The sequence below is a fragment of the Calypte anna genome, chromosome 2 (assembly GCF_003957555.1).
Source record: "Calypte anna isolate BGI_N300 chromosome 2, bCalAnn1_v1.p, whole genome shotgun sequence".
NCBI lineage: Eukaryota > Metazoa > Chordata > Aves > Apodiformes > Trochilidae > Calypte > Calypte anna.
In genome coordinates this window covers 90,879,430-90,894,206 of record NC_044245.1, presented here as the reverse complement: position 1 = coordinate 90,894,206, position 14,777 = coordinate 90,879,430, and the positions used below count along the sequence as shown (strand labels likewise).

General features: G+C 43.1%; 1 protein-coding gene across 1 annotated transcript; it reads left to right on the top strand.

Moving 5' to 3' along the window:
* The first annotated feature begins 998 nt into the window (after nucleotides 1-998).
* BLOC1S4 (biogenesis of lysosomal organelles complex 1 subunit 4) lies at nucleotides 999-8,781 on the top strand. The gene is made up of 5 exons (XM_030444931.1): nucleotides 999-1,248; nucleotides 1,626-1,697; nucleotides 3,009-3,110; nucleotides 3,795-3,929; nucleotides 7,872-8,781. Exons 1-5 carry the CDS (start codon nucleotides 1,036-1,038, stop codon nucleotides 7,962-7,964), a joined length of 615 nt encoding a protein of 204 aa, XP_030300791.1. The 5' UTR covers nucleotides 999-1,035; the 3' UTR covers nucleotides 7,965-8,781.
* The last annotated feature ends 5,996 nt before the right edge of the window (nucleotides 8,782-14,777 follow it).

Genomic DNA, 14,777 nt, shown 5'->3' with positions numbered 1-14,777 from the left:
CAAATACGGAACCATCTTAGTAATATTTTTCCCTGTACCAGTCCAGACTTTGGTTCCTCTGGCTGTAGTTAATTGATACCTTCATAATTCCCTTGGGAATCAAGTAGTTTGCTACAATCCTCCTAGTGTGGCTTGCTTCAAATATCATGGTTTTGGGATCTTGGGGTAGTCCTGGTTCCTCAGAAAAAGCTCATGCACAATAACTTTGGCTGCCCACCTGTGTCTGGAGACTGCTCGGTGCCTGTTCAAATAAAGTTTGTTAGTACAAAATATCCAAACTCTTCCAGATAGTTCATCCCAAGATGCAGAAAACAGAAGTTGCATTTCAGACATCAGTGTGAAAGTATTTTACCCCAGACTTCAACTGCAAGCTGAGAATAGCAAAATATTGACGTATCAGCTTTAGAGCTAACACTTTGTGAAATGACTGATGGTTTGCAAACGTTTTGGGCTCATTCCCATCCGTTAAGAAAAAACACACCATATCGACAACTGAAGTTGTCTTCTAGTTGCTGGTGGGTTGGTTGGTTTTGGTTTTTAAGGAAACCCCTTTTCCCAGTTCACATCGACACTAGAGAAACCTCCGGGTGGGCACAGGACGGGGCCGTTCAGGATTCGCCCATCGAGGGGCCCCTCAAAGTGCTGGGGGAGCCTTTAGGCGTGGGCTGCCGAGGGAACACGGGCACAGCCTCCCCTTGTTGGAGGACAAACCCTCCCCCATCTTTCTTGGGGAAGGAGCCCCACACCCGCCCCTCGCTCCCCGAGCAAAGGGGGTGCAGCGCGCAGGGGGCAGCCCGGGGGCTGTGAGAGGCAGCGGCCTCTGTGCGGGCTGCGGAGCCTGAGAGGACGGCACCTCCGCGGCGACATACATGCTCCTCCCCTACCCCGGTTCGGCCGCTGGTCCGGCTCCCGGGGCAAGCGGGCCAGGGGTAGGCGGTGGTACTGGGCCACTCGCGGCCCCGCCTCTGGAGACTGCGCCTGCGCCATCCCCGCCCCGCCGCGGGGAGGGCAGCTCGGAGTGGGGGGAGCGGTGAAATGGCGGCGGCAGGGGGGACCGGGGAGGCGGCTGAGGCTGAGCCGCCCGGCACCTCTCCCGGGGCGGACAGCGGGAACGTCTCCCAGAGCCACAGCAGCGCCTCAGGCCTCGGGGAGGCGGAGGATGAGGACGCTTCGGAAGCGTTGCTGAGCGCCACCGCCGCTGAGTATTCCTCGTACCTGCTGGTCGACCGCAGCCTCTTCATCGAGGAGGTGAGGGAGGGAGGGGCCGGGGCGCCCCGGGGAACGGGCGAGGGTCTCCGCACCACCCGTGGGGCTGGGCCTGCCGGGTTCCCCGGGGACAGGGGAGCGGCGGTGCGGCCCTTCCCCGCAGCGGCCCGGGGGCCGGGCGGGTGGCCGGAGCGGGGGCGACGGCGCTGGGCTGGGCCGGTCACAAGGCTTCGGGGTGGTTCTTGCTAGACGGGACCTCCCGGTGTGCGCAGACACCGGCACTTCGTAAAGCTGTGGAGTTTATATTCAGATGGCTTTAGTCTGGTTGATGTCTTATGTACTCCGAGGCTTTGCTTGGAACAATCTTTTTTATTTTCTCCTTCCTGTCCATGTTTCTTTAAAGGATTTCTGTTTTGCAGATAGAAAGCTTAGATAAGAGCCTAGAAGATTTGCTGACCAGAGTGGATGAGTTTGTAGGAATGCTGGACATGGTATGTATAACCTGCACGTATATGTGTTTTTAGAGTGAGAATGCAGTTTACTATGTGCTCTGTCTTACAGGAAAACACGAGATGGAAAGGAACCTTTGGTCTCGGCAGACAGGTTCCAGGTCCACACACTGAACTTCCATGTTAGAGAAAATTATGCCCATGTAGCTATATAACTGTATTAACTTAATTCTGTTTATATATTTTTCTGTGTGCATACATAGAATCCAGATTTGAATGACATAATGGTGGATGGCTAAAAGGACAATACCAACCTAGATTCAAAAAATGGTTTAGGTTGGAAGAGACCTTAAAAAGCATTCATTTCCAACCTGCCCAACATGGGCAGGGACACCTCCCACCAGACCAGACTGCTCAAGGCCCCATCCAACCTGGCCTTGAACACTTCCAGGGAAGGGGCAGCCAGAGCTTCCCTGGGCAACCTGTGCCAGTGTCTCACCACCCTCACAAGAAAGAATTTATTTTGAATATGTAATCTGTATCTACCCCTTTATCTTAAATAGTTTCCCCCTGTCCTATTGCTACATGCCCTCAGCTTTCCTCTAGGCCCCCCTTAAGGGGGTCTCCCAATATTCTGCTTCTCCTTTAATGTACAGAGAGACATTCTCTCATTCTCTCCGGGTTTTATAATCAGAGCACGTAATCAGAGTTGTGAAACCTACTAAACTAGATTACAGATTAGTCTTTATGGGACCCTTTCTTACCCTTTTGTTAGAAAGGCAGTTTTATTTTCACTTTCTCTTAAGAGGAGAAGGGAAACTGAGTGGAAAGTTTCTATAAGCTGTGACTGCTATACAGGCTGTCTCCTTGAGCTCAGTACATGTGGTTCATCTGCACTAATCTAAGGGAGACTTTAGTGTATTTTTTAACCAGTTAAAAAAAGGAAAAAAAAACAAAAAAGGATTCTGTGGCCTGGGTTTTGTTTGTTGTTTTTTGGGGTGGTTTTTTTACAGATAGTAAAATTTACGTAAAAAATTTAGTTTAATATATTTATTTCTTTAGTCTTGGGTAATGTTCCACCTCTGTTAAGGTCGTAGCAGCCTATTTTTAATATCATTGTAAAGGTGAATATTTGCCTATGCAAAGTAAATTTTCTTAAGTGGTACTTACTAACCAAAAAGAAGCGATCTTATTAATTTTAATCTAGTGGTTTTGTACTAATAGTAATCTGATATTTTTAAACTATGACTTTTAATCTCTTAATTGGAGCACATGTCTAGTTCCAGAATGGAAACTGCTGAATGTTTCATTTTTTTCATTGATTTTTGTATTATTTCTTTGAATGACCTTTAGATTCGAAGTGATTCCTCTCAGGTTGTCAATGAAAGTATACCTCAAATTCACACAAAAGCTACAGAAATGAGACACATATACAGGAAAATCGACAAGCTAGAGGTATGCATTTGATACCTTCTACATATATTCAGTTTCTTCACAGGTGGGAAGAATTAATGATGTGCTGTAATTGTGTGTGTGTGTGTGTGTGTGTGTGCACATGGATGTCAGGTGGGTTCAGTTCTGTTTTGCTGTCCATGTCCAGTCTGGATTCAGTACTTGACAGGGTTAATAAAGAGTGCACAGTTTACTCTGAACTTCTACAGATGGGGTATTCTAATTAAAAATACCTTTAAAAAATCAGTTTACCCCTTGTAGCAGGGCAGACATCTGACTTTCAGAAAGCAGTAGTACCACTTCTTCTCCTTTTTTTTATAGTATCTTTCAAAGTCAGTGTTTTGGGAGCTATTTGGTGACTCATAGAATGGGAGGTCTATTAATCCCTGATGAAGCTTCATAACTGTGCTTCAGATTGTTGGTCTCAGTTTTAGTAGGAAGACAGATAGAAGTCTAAATTCAATATCTGAAAGGCAAATAGGAAAAGCAAGACTATTTTACTAGATTTAACCCGGTTTTGCAGCAATAAAGTTAACTTGTGGGCAGAAGAGAAATGGAGCAGGGAGTTTTTGACTCCTCATATAAGTAACAGAACTTTGACCACTGTCATGAAGTTAATAATCCTGGTTCAATTTTTTGGTGAATAAGTTGGTCCTCTTTGTGATTTATTTTTTTTTTCCACATTAGGCTTTTGTGAAGATGATTGGAAACATTGTAGCTGGACTGGAAGAACGGGTCATAAAGGCAGAAACAGACCTTGGGGCTTTTCCCAGCACATTCAAGAAAATCTTGCACACGATCAGCATGCCATCTTTCCTTAATGTAAGTAAGCTTTTGTTACCATGTGACCAGCTTAGTTGCTGTGCGTAACAGAGTGGGTGATGAAAACAGTAATAACTTTGTTACAGATATATCTGAATTTAACTGTAATACATTTATGTACTGTATTAGGACTTTTGTAAAGTTCTCAGGCTTAAAAAAAAAATAGGCAAAAAAATCCAAGCATACCAAACAAAACAAAGCGAAAAAAACCCACCCAAAGTTAAAAATCACAGATTCTTACAAGGATTTTTGTAATTTTACAAACTGAGACTGATTTCATAAAGAGGGCAGTGTGAAGGACACAAACAAATACATAATGCATAAGCCTTTATATTAAAGCTACTGTGATCTCTGGTATGCAAAGCAAGCAGGAAGATCCTATACAAACAACACTTTTAATGGATCATACTGTGTTAATAATAATCTTTTTTGTAACATTTCTACATGGATATGAAAGTGATACAGCACAGCGTTTTTAAAATAAAGATTCTGTTTATATTCGACCCACACAGTTCAGAAATTGTGTAAGCACCCTATTAAACTTTCAAAGGATGTGGGTTTTTTCTCTTTCCTTGTGGGCTTTTGTTCTACATAAGACTAGAAGTGCCCTCTCTAAAACCTCTCAAAGAGATGTTTTACCTAGCCTTAAGATGGCACTATTCCCTAGTTTTATAATAACCTTCTGATTTAAAAAAAAATATATAATTCTTCTGATGCCTCTTTGAGTCACCAGTACAGCATTCTTCTTTGTGTCTTGTCAGCTCCTAGGTTCTTTTCTTTCTCTTTTTCTATATTCATCCTGCACTAGGCTTTTGTATCAGAGTGCTGGTGAGAATTCTGAAATTTAGCAGGTTTGCAGAAGGGGAGAGGAAGAAGGTTGTTGTGGCTAGTTGAAGTATTTTTTCCTACACTTAGCAAGAATGTATGGCAGTAGAGAAGAATAGTTGGAAAAAGAATATGTATTGTCTTGGTAAGACAATAGAAAGAATAGGGAAGCCTATTGTTCACTGCTATTTTCTGGGCAGTCAGTTAACTTTCATTCCTTAATTTTATTTGGTGTTTAAGTTTGGAGTGATGTCATTTTTTTCTTAAAAAATAAAAACAAAACCCAAAGCTGCTATTTATGGACCACTTAAAAACAACTGCAGCACTTGCCTTGAAGAATATTGAACAGTATGTTCCATTTGATTGCTAGAAACAGTTGTCAACCATGGAATTCTAATCTGCTGAATGTTTGAAAGTTCTAAAAAAGTGCTTTTTTAGTGTTGCATTGGAACACATTGTCAGCTTATCAGTTTTTCACAATTAATGAGGTGGAAAGTCTTAGAAAGTGTCAGCAAACTGAACCCAGCATACCCAGTGGTCTCTTGGTTTGAGAACAGATAGCAGTAAAACCAGCCCTCTGAACATACTGATGTTAATTGATGAACTAAAAGGCACATCACTGCTCTGCTGTGGTACTGAGCATTATATAGTAAAATATCTGTTTTTACTAGTAAACATAAGCATGTCTGAATGAGAATGCCTGCAGAGATTTCTTCTCATGTCCCATTTCAGTAGCTCACTCAACGTATCAATCCATTTGAGGGGGAGTATCAGGAGGATGGAGCCAGGCTCCTCTCAGTGATGCCCAGTGGTTGGACAAGGGGAATGAGTGCAAGTTGGAGCATAGAAGTACCATGTAAACATAAGGAAAAGTATTTTCACTGTGGTGGAGCGCTGGAACAGGCTGTTCCAGTGAGGCTGTGGAGTCTCCTTCTCTGGAGACATTGAGAACCCACCTGGATGTGTCCTGTGTGACCTACACTAGGTGACCCTGCTCTGGCAGGGAGGATGGACTCAATCTTTGAAGGTCACATTCTGTGATTCTGTGAAAAGAAGTCTATACTGATTAAATGATTTTCTCAGTAGCTGTAGCTAATGTTTGCCTGCTACAATTTTAATTTAGTCAAGTCCTCTTCATTCTCTTCCCATTTAAATGTATCTGTTTCTTTATACAAAGAATGTCTTTTGTGTTTCTTATGCTGTGCCTCTGTAAGCTCCCTTTCATCTTTCCTGGCGCATACCAGGCAGTGTAAAGTGCAAAACAGTAAGACTTCTGAGATCACTGAGGATGTCAGAAGTCTCTCAGAAGTTAAAAATGTCTGCTAAGCAGTTGCAAAAATAACTATTCCAAAGGTGTACTTAGGCAATTATGAGTGCTGTGCTTGCCTATGAATTTCATCCTTGGATTGAAATTATTCCTTTTGTACACATAGGCAGACATAATGCCTCTTAATTCAGCATCATGAGTTGCAGAATACCAGTGGCCTTAGTTTCCCTTGCTTGCAAGGTGTAGCAGTACAGGATATGTAATAATTTTTAAATACCAAACTTTTATTTCAAAGATTGTTTTTACATTTGGCAACATCTCTGATTTAGAGAACATTGTTAGTATCCACTTATAGATCTGATATTTGTTTTGGTTTTTTTATTTCCATACAACCTGGATGGCAAAACAAACATTTCAAAGAAGTTAATGGTGTCATAAACTTTAAGACAAATACAATCTGTCATAAATCAGCAACTTTGTTTACAAGGGGGCATTTCATATGGAGTACAAATGTACAGCTCAACTGAATATTGGAAAAAATTCCACTTAGCTCTTTTGTAGGTATGGTTAATTATATTTGCATTTTGGTACTCTAAAATCATTCCAACTCCAAGTATACTAATAATATTTGGTGTGGTTTTAATTCTGTAACTGGTAAAGGCCCCGATTTCCTTGTCCCCAGAGACACAAAGTACCCAAAGAAGTCTGCAGACAAACTGAGAGCTCTGCAAAATAGTCCATAAAAATCTTTTAATGAATCAAGAATAATTTTATTTCAAGCCTTCTCCTATTTAGGTCATATATTGAAAACATGCACTGAGTCTGTTGCAGTGCAGCATTATTTACATGCAGGAAGGCTGACACAATAGTCAGTGGTGGTCCTTGCTTTTGTCTCTTTAAATGAACCATTTAGAATCAGAGAATCACAGAACAGCTTTGGTTGGATGAGACCTTAAAGATCATCCAGTTCCAACCCCCTGCCAGTAGGACACCTCCCACTACACCAGGATGCTCAAAGCCCCATTCAGTCTCTCCTTGAACACTTCCAGGGATGGGGCAGCCACAGCTTTCCTGAGCAACCTGTGCCAGTGTCTCACACCCTTCCAGTAAGGAATTTCTTCCTAATTTTCTGTAGGCCCCCTTTGAGTACTGGAAGGCTGCTGTAAGGTCTCCCTGGAGCCTTCTCTTCTCCAAGCTGAGCAACCCCAACTCTCTCAGCCTGTGTTCATAGGAGGTGCTCCAGCCCTCTGATCATCCTCATGGCCCTCTTTTGAGGTATATTGGGTATAGCAAAACAATGTACAGCTACTATTTAGAAGACATATACACTTTTCATGCAAAACAATGTAACAGCTTTTTTCCAGTCTACTACCACTATTTTTGACAGTATGTCATAGTCCGTGTATTCTATACTTGATGAAGGAGCTCAGCAGGAAACACGTTTCCATATGAGGACTTTTTAAACTTAAGTAAATGAGAACAAAAACTGAGGTTAACTTGAAGTGGCTGAGGAGAACTCAAGGGCCAGAGCAGGACAGGTGAAGGTCTAGGGCTTTGGAAGGCTGAAGTCCATGTTGACTGTACCATCAAATGGAAAATGTAACTTGTTTGGCTCCTGCAAAGCTGGCATATCTTGTACTTTCCAGGTGAGAGAATGGCAAAAGTCAAAGGCTGCTTTTCTTCACTAACATTAAGAAATATGCCAGACCCATTGAAGTTATAATTAGAAATTCACATGTCTAAGATGATATGCCCTTAAAACTTTTCTTGTTTTGCATTTTATCCCTGTAGGCTTTGTTTTAAAACTTGTTTTTCTAAGAAGGTGAAAAATAAACTTGTCTAATTTGCAGAAACCTTCCTCACGACAACAGACCCTCTATGAGCCTCCAGTCCTCTTCAAGACTGAAGACTATTTCCCCTGTGTTAATGAAACACCTCACTGATGGTTTTGGGGATTGGTACGAACCAGCCAGAATATAGACAGCTAAGTGAACAAAGAAATGCTAACCTCAATTTCTGAGTATTATTGATGGCATATTGCCATTCTGATTCTTATTGTCTTCCTTCGGGCAGTATTTTCAGGTAGCATGTGTTTGTGTACATTATTTCTAAAGTCTTCCTAAAACACAGTATAAATTTTCATATTATATTGGGAAAGGAACTTAAGAACACTTTGCATCAGATTTTTTTTTTTTAAATAGGGAAACATACTTTTATATTTTTTAACACATAAATATATGTGGTGCTGCAAGTGTAAATAGCTATACCACAAGGATATTTTGGGGGGGTTTTTGTTTTTTTTTTCCTAATGTACTGGTTGAGGTAAAAAAAAAACTATGCATAAAATTATCTACTCAAAGTTTTGGAACCTGGTCCCTGCAGTTTGTACAGAGAAATGTGCCACGTTGGGATGTACAAGTCACAAGGGGAGGTAAGGAGGTGACACCAGCAAGGAGTCGAAGGATCTGGTTCAGTGTTTGTGATCACAAAGCAAGCACCTTGCCCACACTGGTCATAAGGTCACAGTAACCTGAGCTTCTACCTCTTGCAGTGTTGTATTGTGTGAGGTGTGACCAGTTGGGCCTGATGTAAGACCTACTGTCAAAAAGAGAAAGTGTCACATTAAGGCAGAGATGTCCCTAGACTGAGCCTTGATAGGTGCCTGACCAGACTGGCTGCTTTTACCTCACAATCTCTGTGCAATTACTGGGGCTGATTGCAGTGTTGAGAATGTTACCAATAAACTTATAGTTACCTATTCACTGTTGTGGTCTTGTGTTTCACCTGATAGTATCAAACTACACCCTTGTTTCTCTATCAAACTACACCCTTGTTTCTGAAAACCATTTTTCTTTTTTTTTTTTTTTTTTTTTTTTTGCATACAGTCTTGTATTATACCTAGGAAGTGTTAATCATAAATTACAGAATATTATAGGTTGGAAGAGACCTCCAAGATCATCTGATCCAACTTTTGACCAACACCGTAAGCCAACAACTAAATTCAGTTCAGCTTGATTCATACAGAAAAAGAAAATGTAAAAGTCTTGTGCAAGGATGGAAGAGGCAGAAAATAGCATACCCACATACCCAGGAGATAAGCCAGGGTAAATGCTAATGTGTAACCTTGTGGTGACAGAACTTGGAGCAGCATGAAGAGATGAGGGTGAGATCCCTGAACTAGGAGGTAAGAATGAAGATCCATCACAGACCTGGCATACACATGCAATTTTGTTACTTTTCTAGTTTCTTTTTTTGCCTTGTAGTGCATTGCTTCCAAGTACACAGTTTTAGGAGAGGCTTTAACCATACTTGAAGAACTAAGGGTGCTGAGGGAGCTGGCGGAGGTCATTGCTAGGCCACTTTCCATCATCTTCAGTAAGTCATGGGTAACAGGAGAGGTGCCTGAGGACTGGAGAATAGCAAATGTCACTCCAGTCTACAAGAAGGGCAAGAAGGACGACCCAGGTAACTATAGACCGGTCAGCCTCACCTCCATCCCTGGAAAGGTGATGGAACAACTTGTTCTTGTCACTATCTCCAGGCATATCAAGGACATGGGGGTCATCAAGAGCAGTCAGCATGGTTTTATCAAGGGTAAATCATGTTTGACTAACCTCATAGCCTTCTATGAGGAAATTACTAGGTGGATAGATGATGGAAGAGCAGTAGATGTGGTTTATCTTGATTTCAGTAAAGCATTTGACACTGTCTCTCACAGCATCCTTGTAGATAAGTTGATCAAGTATGGGTTTGGTGATCAGGTAGTGAGGTGGATCAGGAACTGGTTGAAAGGAAGGAGTCAGTTGTAGTCAATGGGGCAGAATCTGGTTGGAGGTGTGTGACTAGTGGAGTCCCTCAGGGGTCGGTACTGGGACCGGTGTTGTTCAATATCTTCATCAACGACTTGGATGAGGGTATAGAATGTACCCTCAGCAAGTTTGCTGATGACACTAAGCTGGGAGGAGTGGCTGACACACCAGAAGGCTGTGCTGCCATTCAGAGAGACAGGATGGAGAGTTGGGCAGGGAGAAACATGATGAAATTCAACAAGGGGAAGTGTAGAGTTTTGCATTTGGGGAAGAACAACCCGATGGCCCAGTATAGGTTGGGGGCTGACCTGCTGGAGAGCAGTGTAGGTGAAAGAGACCTGGGGGTCCTGGTAGACAAGAAGATGACCATGAGCCAGCAATGTGCCCTTGTGGTCAAGAAGGCCAATGACATCCTGGGGTGCATTAGAAAGGGTGTGGTTAGTAGGTCAAGAGAGGTTCTCCTCCCCCTCTATTCTGCATTGGTGAGGCCGCGCCTGGAGTATTGTGTCCAGTTCTGGGCCCCTCAGTTCAAGAAGGACAGGGAAGTGCTTGAAAGAGTCCAACGCAGAGCTACTAAGATGATTAAGGGGGTGGAACATCTCCCTTATGAGGAAAGGCTGAGGGAGCTGGGTCTCTTTAGTCTGGAGAAAAGGAGACTGAGGGGTGACCTCATCAATGTTTTCAAATATGTAAGGGGTGAGTGTCAAGGAGATGGAGTTAGGCTCTTCTCAGTGGTGACCAGTGATAGGACAAGGGGTAATGGGTGTAAATTGGAGCACAGGAGGTTCAAGTTGAATATCCGGAAACATTTTTTTCCTGTAAGGGTGACAGAGCCCTGGAACAGGCTGCCCAGGGGGGTCGTGGAGTCTCCTTCACTGGAGACATTCAAAACCCGCTTGGACACGTTCCTATGCGAGGTACTCTAGGTGGCCCTGCTCTGGCAGGGGGGGTTGGACTAGATGATCTTTCGAGGTCCCTTCCAACCCCTATGATTCTATGATTCTATGATTCTAACTCAAAGGGCAGTCTGGACCAGAGCTGTGTGTATTCTGTGCATCCTGTTCAGGTGCCTCTCCAGCAATGTTCTATCAACTCCCAAGAGAATGGTTCAACTGTTGGTGATAAGCAGTGCCCCTTGGTGTTGGTGATTGCTGGGGATTTTTTTGGAAGCGTGCTTGTTGCATCTGAAATTCAGTGTATTAGAAGTCGTTTAAGGGAAAAAGTATTTATTGAGGACAAAAATACTAAACAATATAATTGAAAAAAAAAAGTGTTTTCTTTCTGTATTTTGACTTTTCATGGGTTTAATTATGTTTCTGTAGCAAAAGGAAGAAAATTACAAAGCAGTCATGCCAGAGAAATCTTACCTAAGGAAAATCAACTATGGTGTTGTTGGCTAACAAGGGAAATGAGCAGCTCTGTTTCAAACTCATTGCAAATACCAGTGAGAAAAGTGAAGACTCTGCCAAGTGAGTTGGATGAAATGAGAAGGACTTTAAATCAACAATAGAAAGAGATCATCAAAGCAGGGCTAGATGATATTCCAGTAACCATCTCAGTTAGCATTCTGGCACTCAGTTTGCCAGGTATGTCTCTGTGAAGTGGATTTTTTTTCAGATACATAGGCAGAGCCTAGCTTCAGGAGTCTGTCTGACATGCTAAAGCTGTTGTTGGGTATTCATTCCATGCTTCTGGCCTTGAGTGAGTCATAGGTCAAGATGAAACTCTGTGAAAGAAACATTAAGCTTGAACATTAGGTCTCTTCTTCCAAATCTGCCTCTGCTGTGCTGAACTACTTGCTAAGATGGGCATAGCCCCAGCCTGGCAAACAGGCTTCAGGACCACAAAGACTGAACCAAAACTGTGTCATGAATGCAGATGCGGTGCTGCTGGAGTTTTGTATCTGAGCAATTGTCTGGGTGGCTGGTATAGAAATGAAATTCATGCAGAGGAATTGTTAAGAGCCTGGTAGGAAAGCTGCTGGAGAGGAGATCATGGAGGAGTCACATGGAGGAACAGTCTTAGATCTCCTAAGTGAATTCAGACGTAATAAGGAAGTGTACCGGAGGTGGAAGCAGGGCCAGGTGACCCAGCAGGGTGATCTCTTCCCTTGGCTGAAGAATCAGAGTCATGGAACAGTTTGGTTTGGAAGAGGCCTTAAAGATCATCTGGTTCTAAGCCTCCTACAATGGGCAGGGATACCTTCCAGGTTGCTCAAAACCCTGCTGTTTTGTGTATGAATCTTTCATGCCCTTGTTGTCTTTCTGTGATCTTTTCTAACTTCTGCTGTATCATTTTTGAGATCAGGAGATCAGAACTGCATGTGTCATTCAAGGTGCAATTAAATCAGAGGTAACACAATCACATGGTCTGCCTTCTATGTTTCTTTAGTCACTATCAGATGCATTTTGTTCTCAACATGTTTTCAGGACCTGTCATAACTGTGTGATCTCATGCAGCATGCTCAAATTTACTTTCTGACTCATGAAGTTGTTCATATACAAGGGTATTTTAATGTAACAGCTAAATCTGTGGCTGTTAAGCAGGAGGTGCTTCAGTTTAGTAGGATGCTGGTTTTGCTTAAAACAAAGGTTACTGCGTGTGTGGATCTGATAGAAAATATAGCAGATTGCAGAGCTACACACAAGAAGGCAAAACCACACGTGCTGTGGAGTCAGCCTGTTTATGTATGGATGGATGGATACAGCAGACCTGGCCTGCTCATCTGACTCCTGTGTGTGCCTGTGCTCCCCTGGGCTGACACTGGACTTTTGGCATTGCCACAGAGCAGTGGGCGTGGGAAAATAGGTTTTATCCTCAGCCTAAAGTTAAAGCCCAAAAAGTGTCCTAACACCATGTGCCAGGTACTGTTCAGTCCACCACAGCCTTGAAGGCCAGAGGTAATGCTTTGAAGCACTGACAGAAGCCCTGTTCCTGCTGAATGTTCTCAATTCCTTTCTTGTGCAATAATTCCTTCCAGGGTACCCTCTCCTTCCCTTCTTTACCTGAACTCTGTACTCCAAGGTTGACCTCACCCCTGCCTGCTGCAGGATAACAGGGGCTCCACATCTTCCTCATGGCAGGGTGCAGAGGAAGTGCCCCATGCATTTGCAGAGGTGGGAAATTACAATTCTTGTGGAGACTGTGCTTTATTTTTCTTCTTCTGCATGGAAGGAGTTGAGAGCAACCTTGTTGAGTGCTTTCTTCATTTTCATAATTGGACACAGAACCAAAATAGTTTGACCCATGTTGAGGAACATCCTGAGGCTGAAGTGGGCATCTCACTGTTCTTCTCTGGTGAGATTTTAGTACTCGTGCTCTCAGACATTTTAAGATCAAGTACTGAGCCTGAAGAATGTCAGCTGGGGACATTCTTAAGAGAATGGGACTCTTAAGAGCTGGGACTCTTAAGAGAAGGGCACTGCCTGTATTCCTACACTTTGTCCCCAGAATTTTGCTTAGAATCCAGTCCATAAGACCACTGGTGATAAGTCATGCACAACCATTATCTTGCATTGTGTAGGAAGAATTTAAAGGCAATGACTATTCCGCAGTGACTGTATTCAGTTTTCTGAGAGGGTTTTTGCATGTGGCCACCTGATAACAACACAGTACTGAGAAAAGTGAAATAGCATTGCTTTTGTATCATTGCTCTTTTCAGCCTCTTCAGAATCTGAGAGCAATGGCCAAACTAGAAAGCAGAGATTGATATATCCTCTTCTAAATAAAAATTAGCATCTCCAACTGTGTTACAGTCGAATTTTTGTGACCTGCTACACAGCCTGGAATACTTTACAGGTGAAATGACAATACCAGTTTAGGTGCCACAAACAAAACCTGGCAAAACTGGAACAGGAGGAATATTCTCAAATATTCTACCATCATTTTTGCCCTGTTATCACTTTACTTCAGTGTGGAGTTTTGTAGCCTAGTGCATCATTTTACTGTTTGCCTGCTTCTTGTCACTGTATATGATGTTATATATTTTGTATGCATGGTTTGGCTTGTGGACAAACTTCTTAGTATTGCTTTTAAAAGAAGGCTGTTAGGCATACAAACCTCCTTGGCAGGGTTTATGTATGATAATGTTGTGATCACAGAATCACAGAATTTTTACAGTTGGAGCAGACCTCTAAGATTACCAAGACCATCAGCTCAGAAAACCCCACCGTGTCCATTAGCGAATGTCTTGAAATGCCACATCTATCTATTTTTTTAATATCTCCAGGGATGGTGACTCTGCCACCACCCTGGGCAACCTGTTCCTGTGCCTGACTACTCCTTCCGTAAAGAAATTCTTCCTAGTATCTACTCTAAACCTTTCCTGGTTCAACTTCAGGCCGTTTCCTCTAGTTATTCTAGTTATCCTCTATTGTTACTCACTTGGGAGTAGAGGCCAACACCCACCTCACTACAACCTCCTTTCAGGTAGTTGTAGAGAGAGATAATGTCTCCCTTCAGCCTCCTTTTCCCCAGACTGAATATTCCCAGTTCTCATGGCCTCTCCTCATAGGATTTGTTTTCCAGACCCTTCACCAGCTTGGTTGCCCTTCTCTGAACTTGCTCCAGAAACTCAATGTCTTTCTTGTAGTGAGGGGCCCAGAACTGAACAGAGTTCTCAAGGTGCAGCCTCACCAGTGCTGAGTACAATGGCACGAACACTTCCCTTCTCCTGCTGCCCACACTATTCCTGACACAAGCCAGGATGCTGGGGGGGCATCACATCACCTGAGGACACTACTGGCTCATACTCAACCAGCTGCCAAACAGCACCCCAGGTCCTTTTCTGCTGGGAAGTTTTCCAGCCAGTCTTCCCCAAGCCTATACTGTTGCATGGGGTTGTTGTGACCGAAATTCAGGACCTACCACTTGGCCTTGTTGAGCCTCATAAAATTGGTCTCCCTGCCATCTATCCAGCCAGTACAGGTCCCTCTGCAGAGCCTTCCT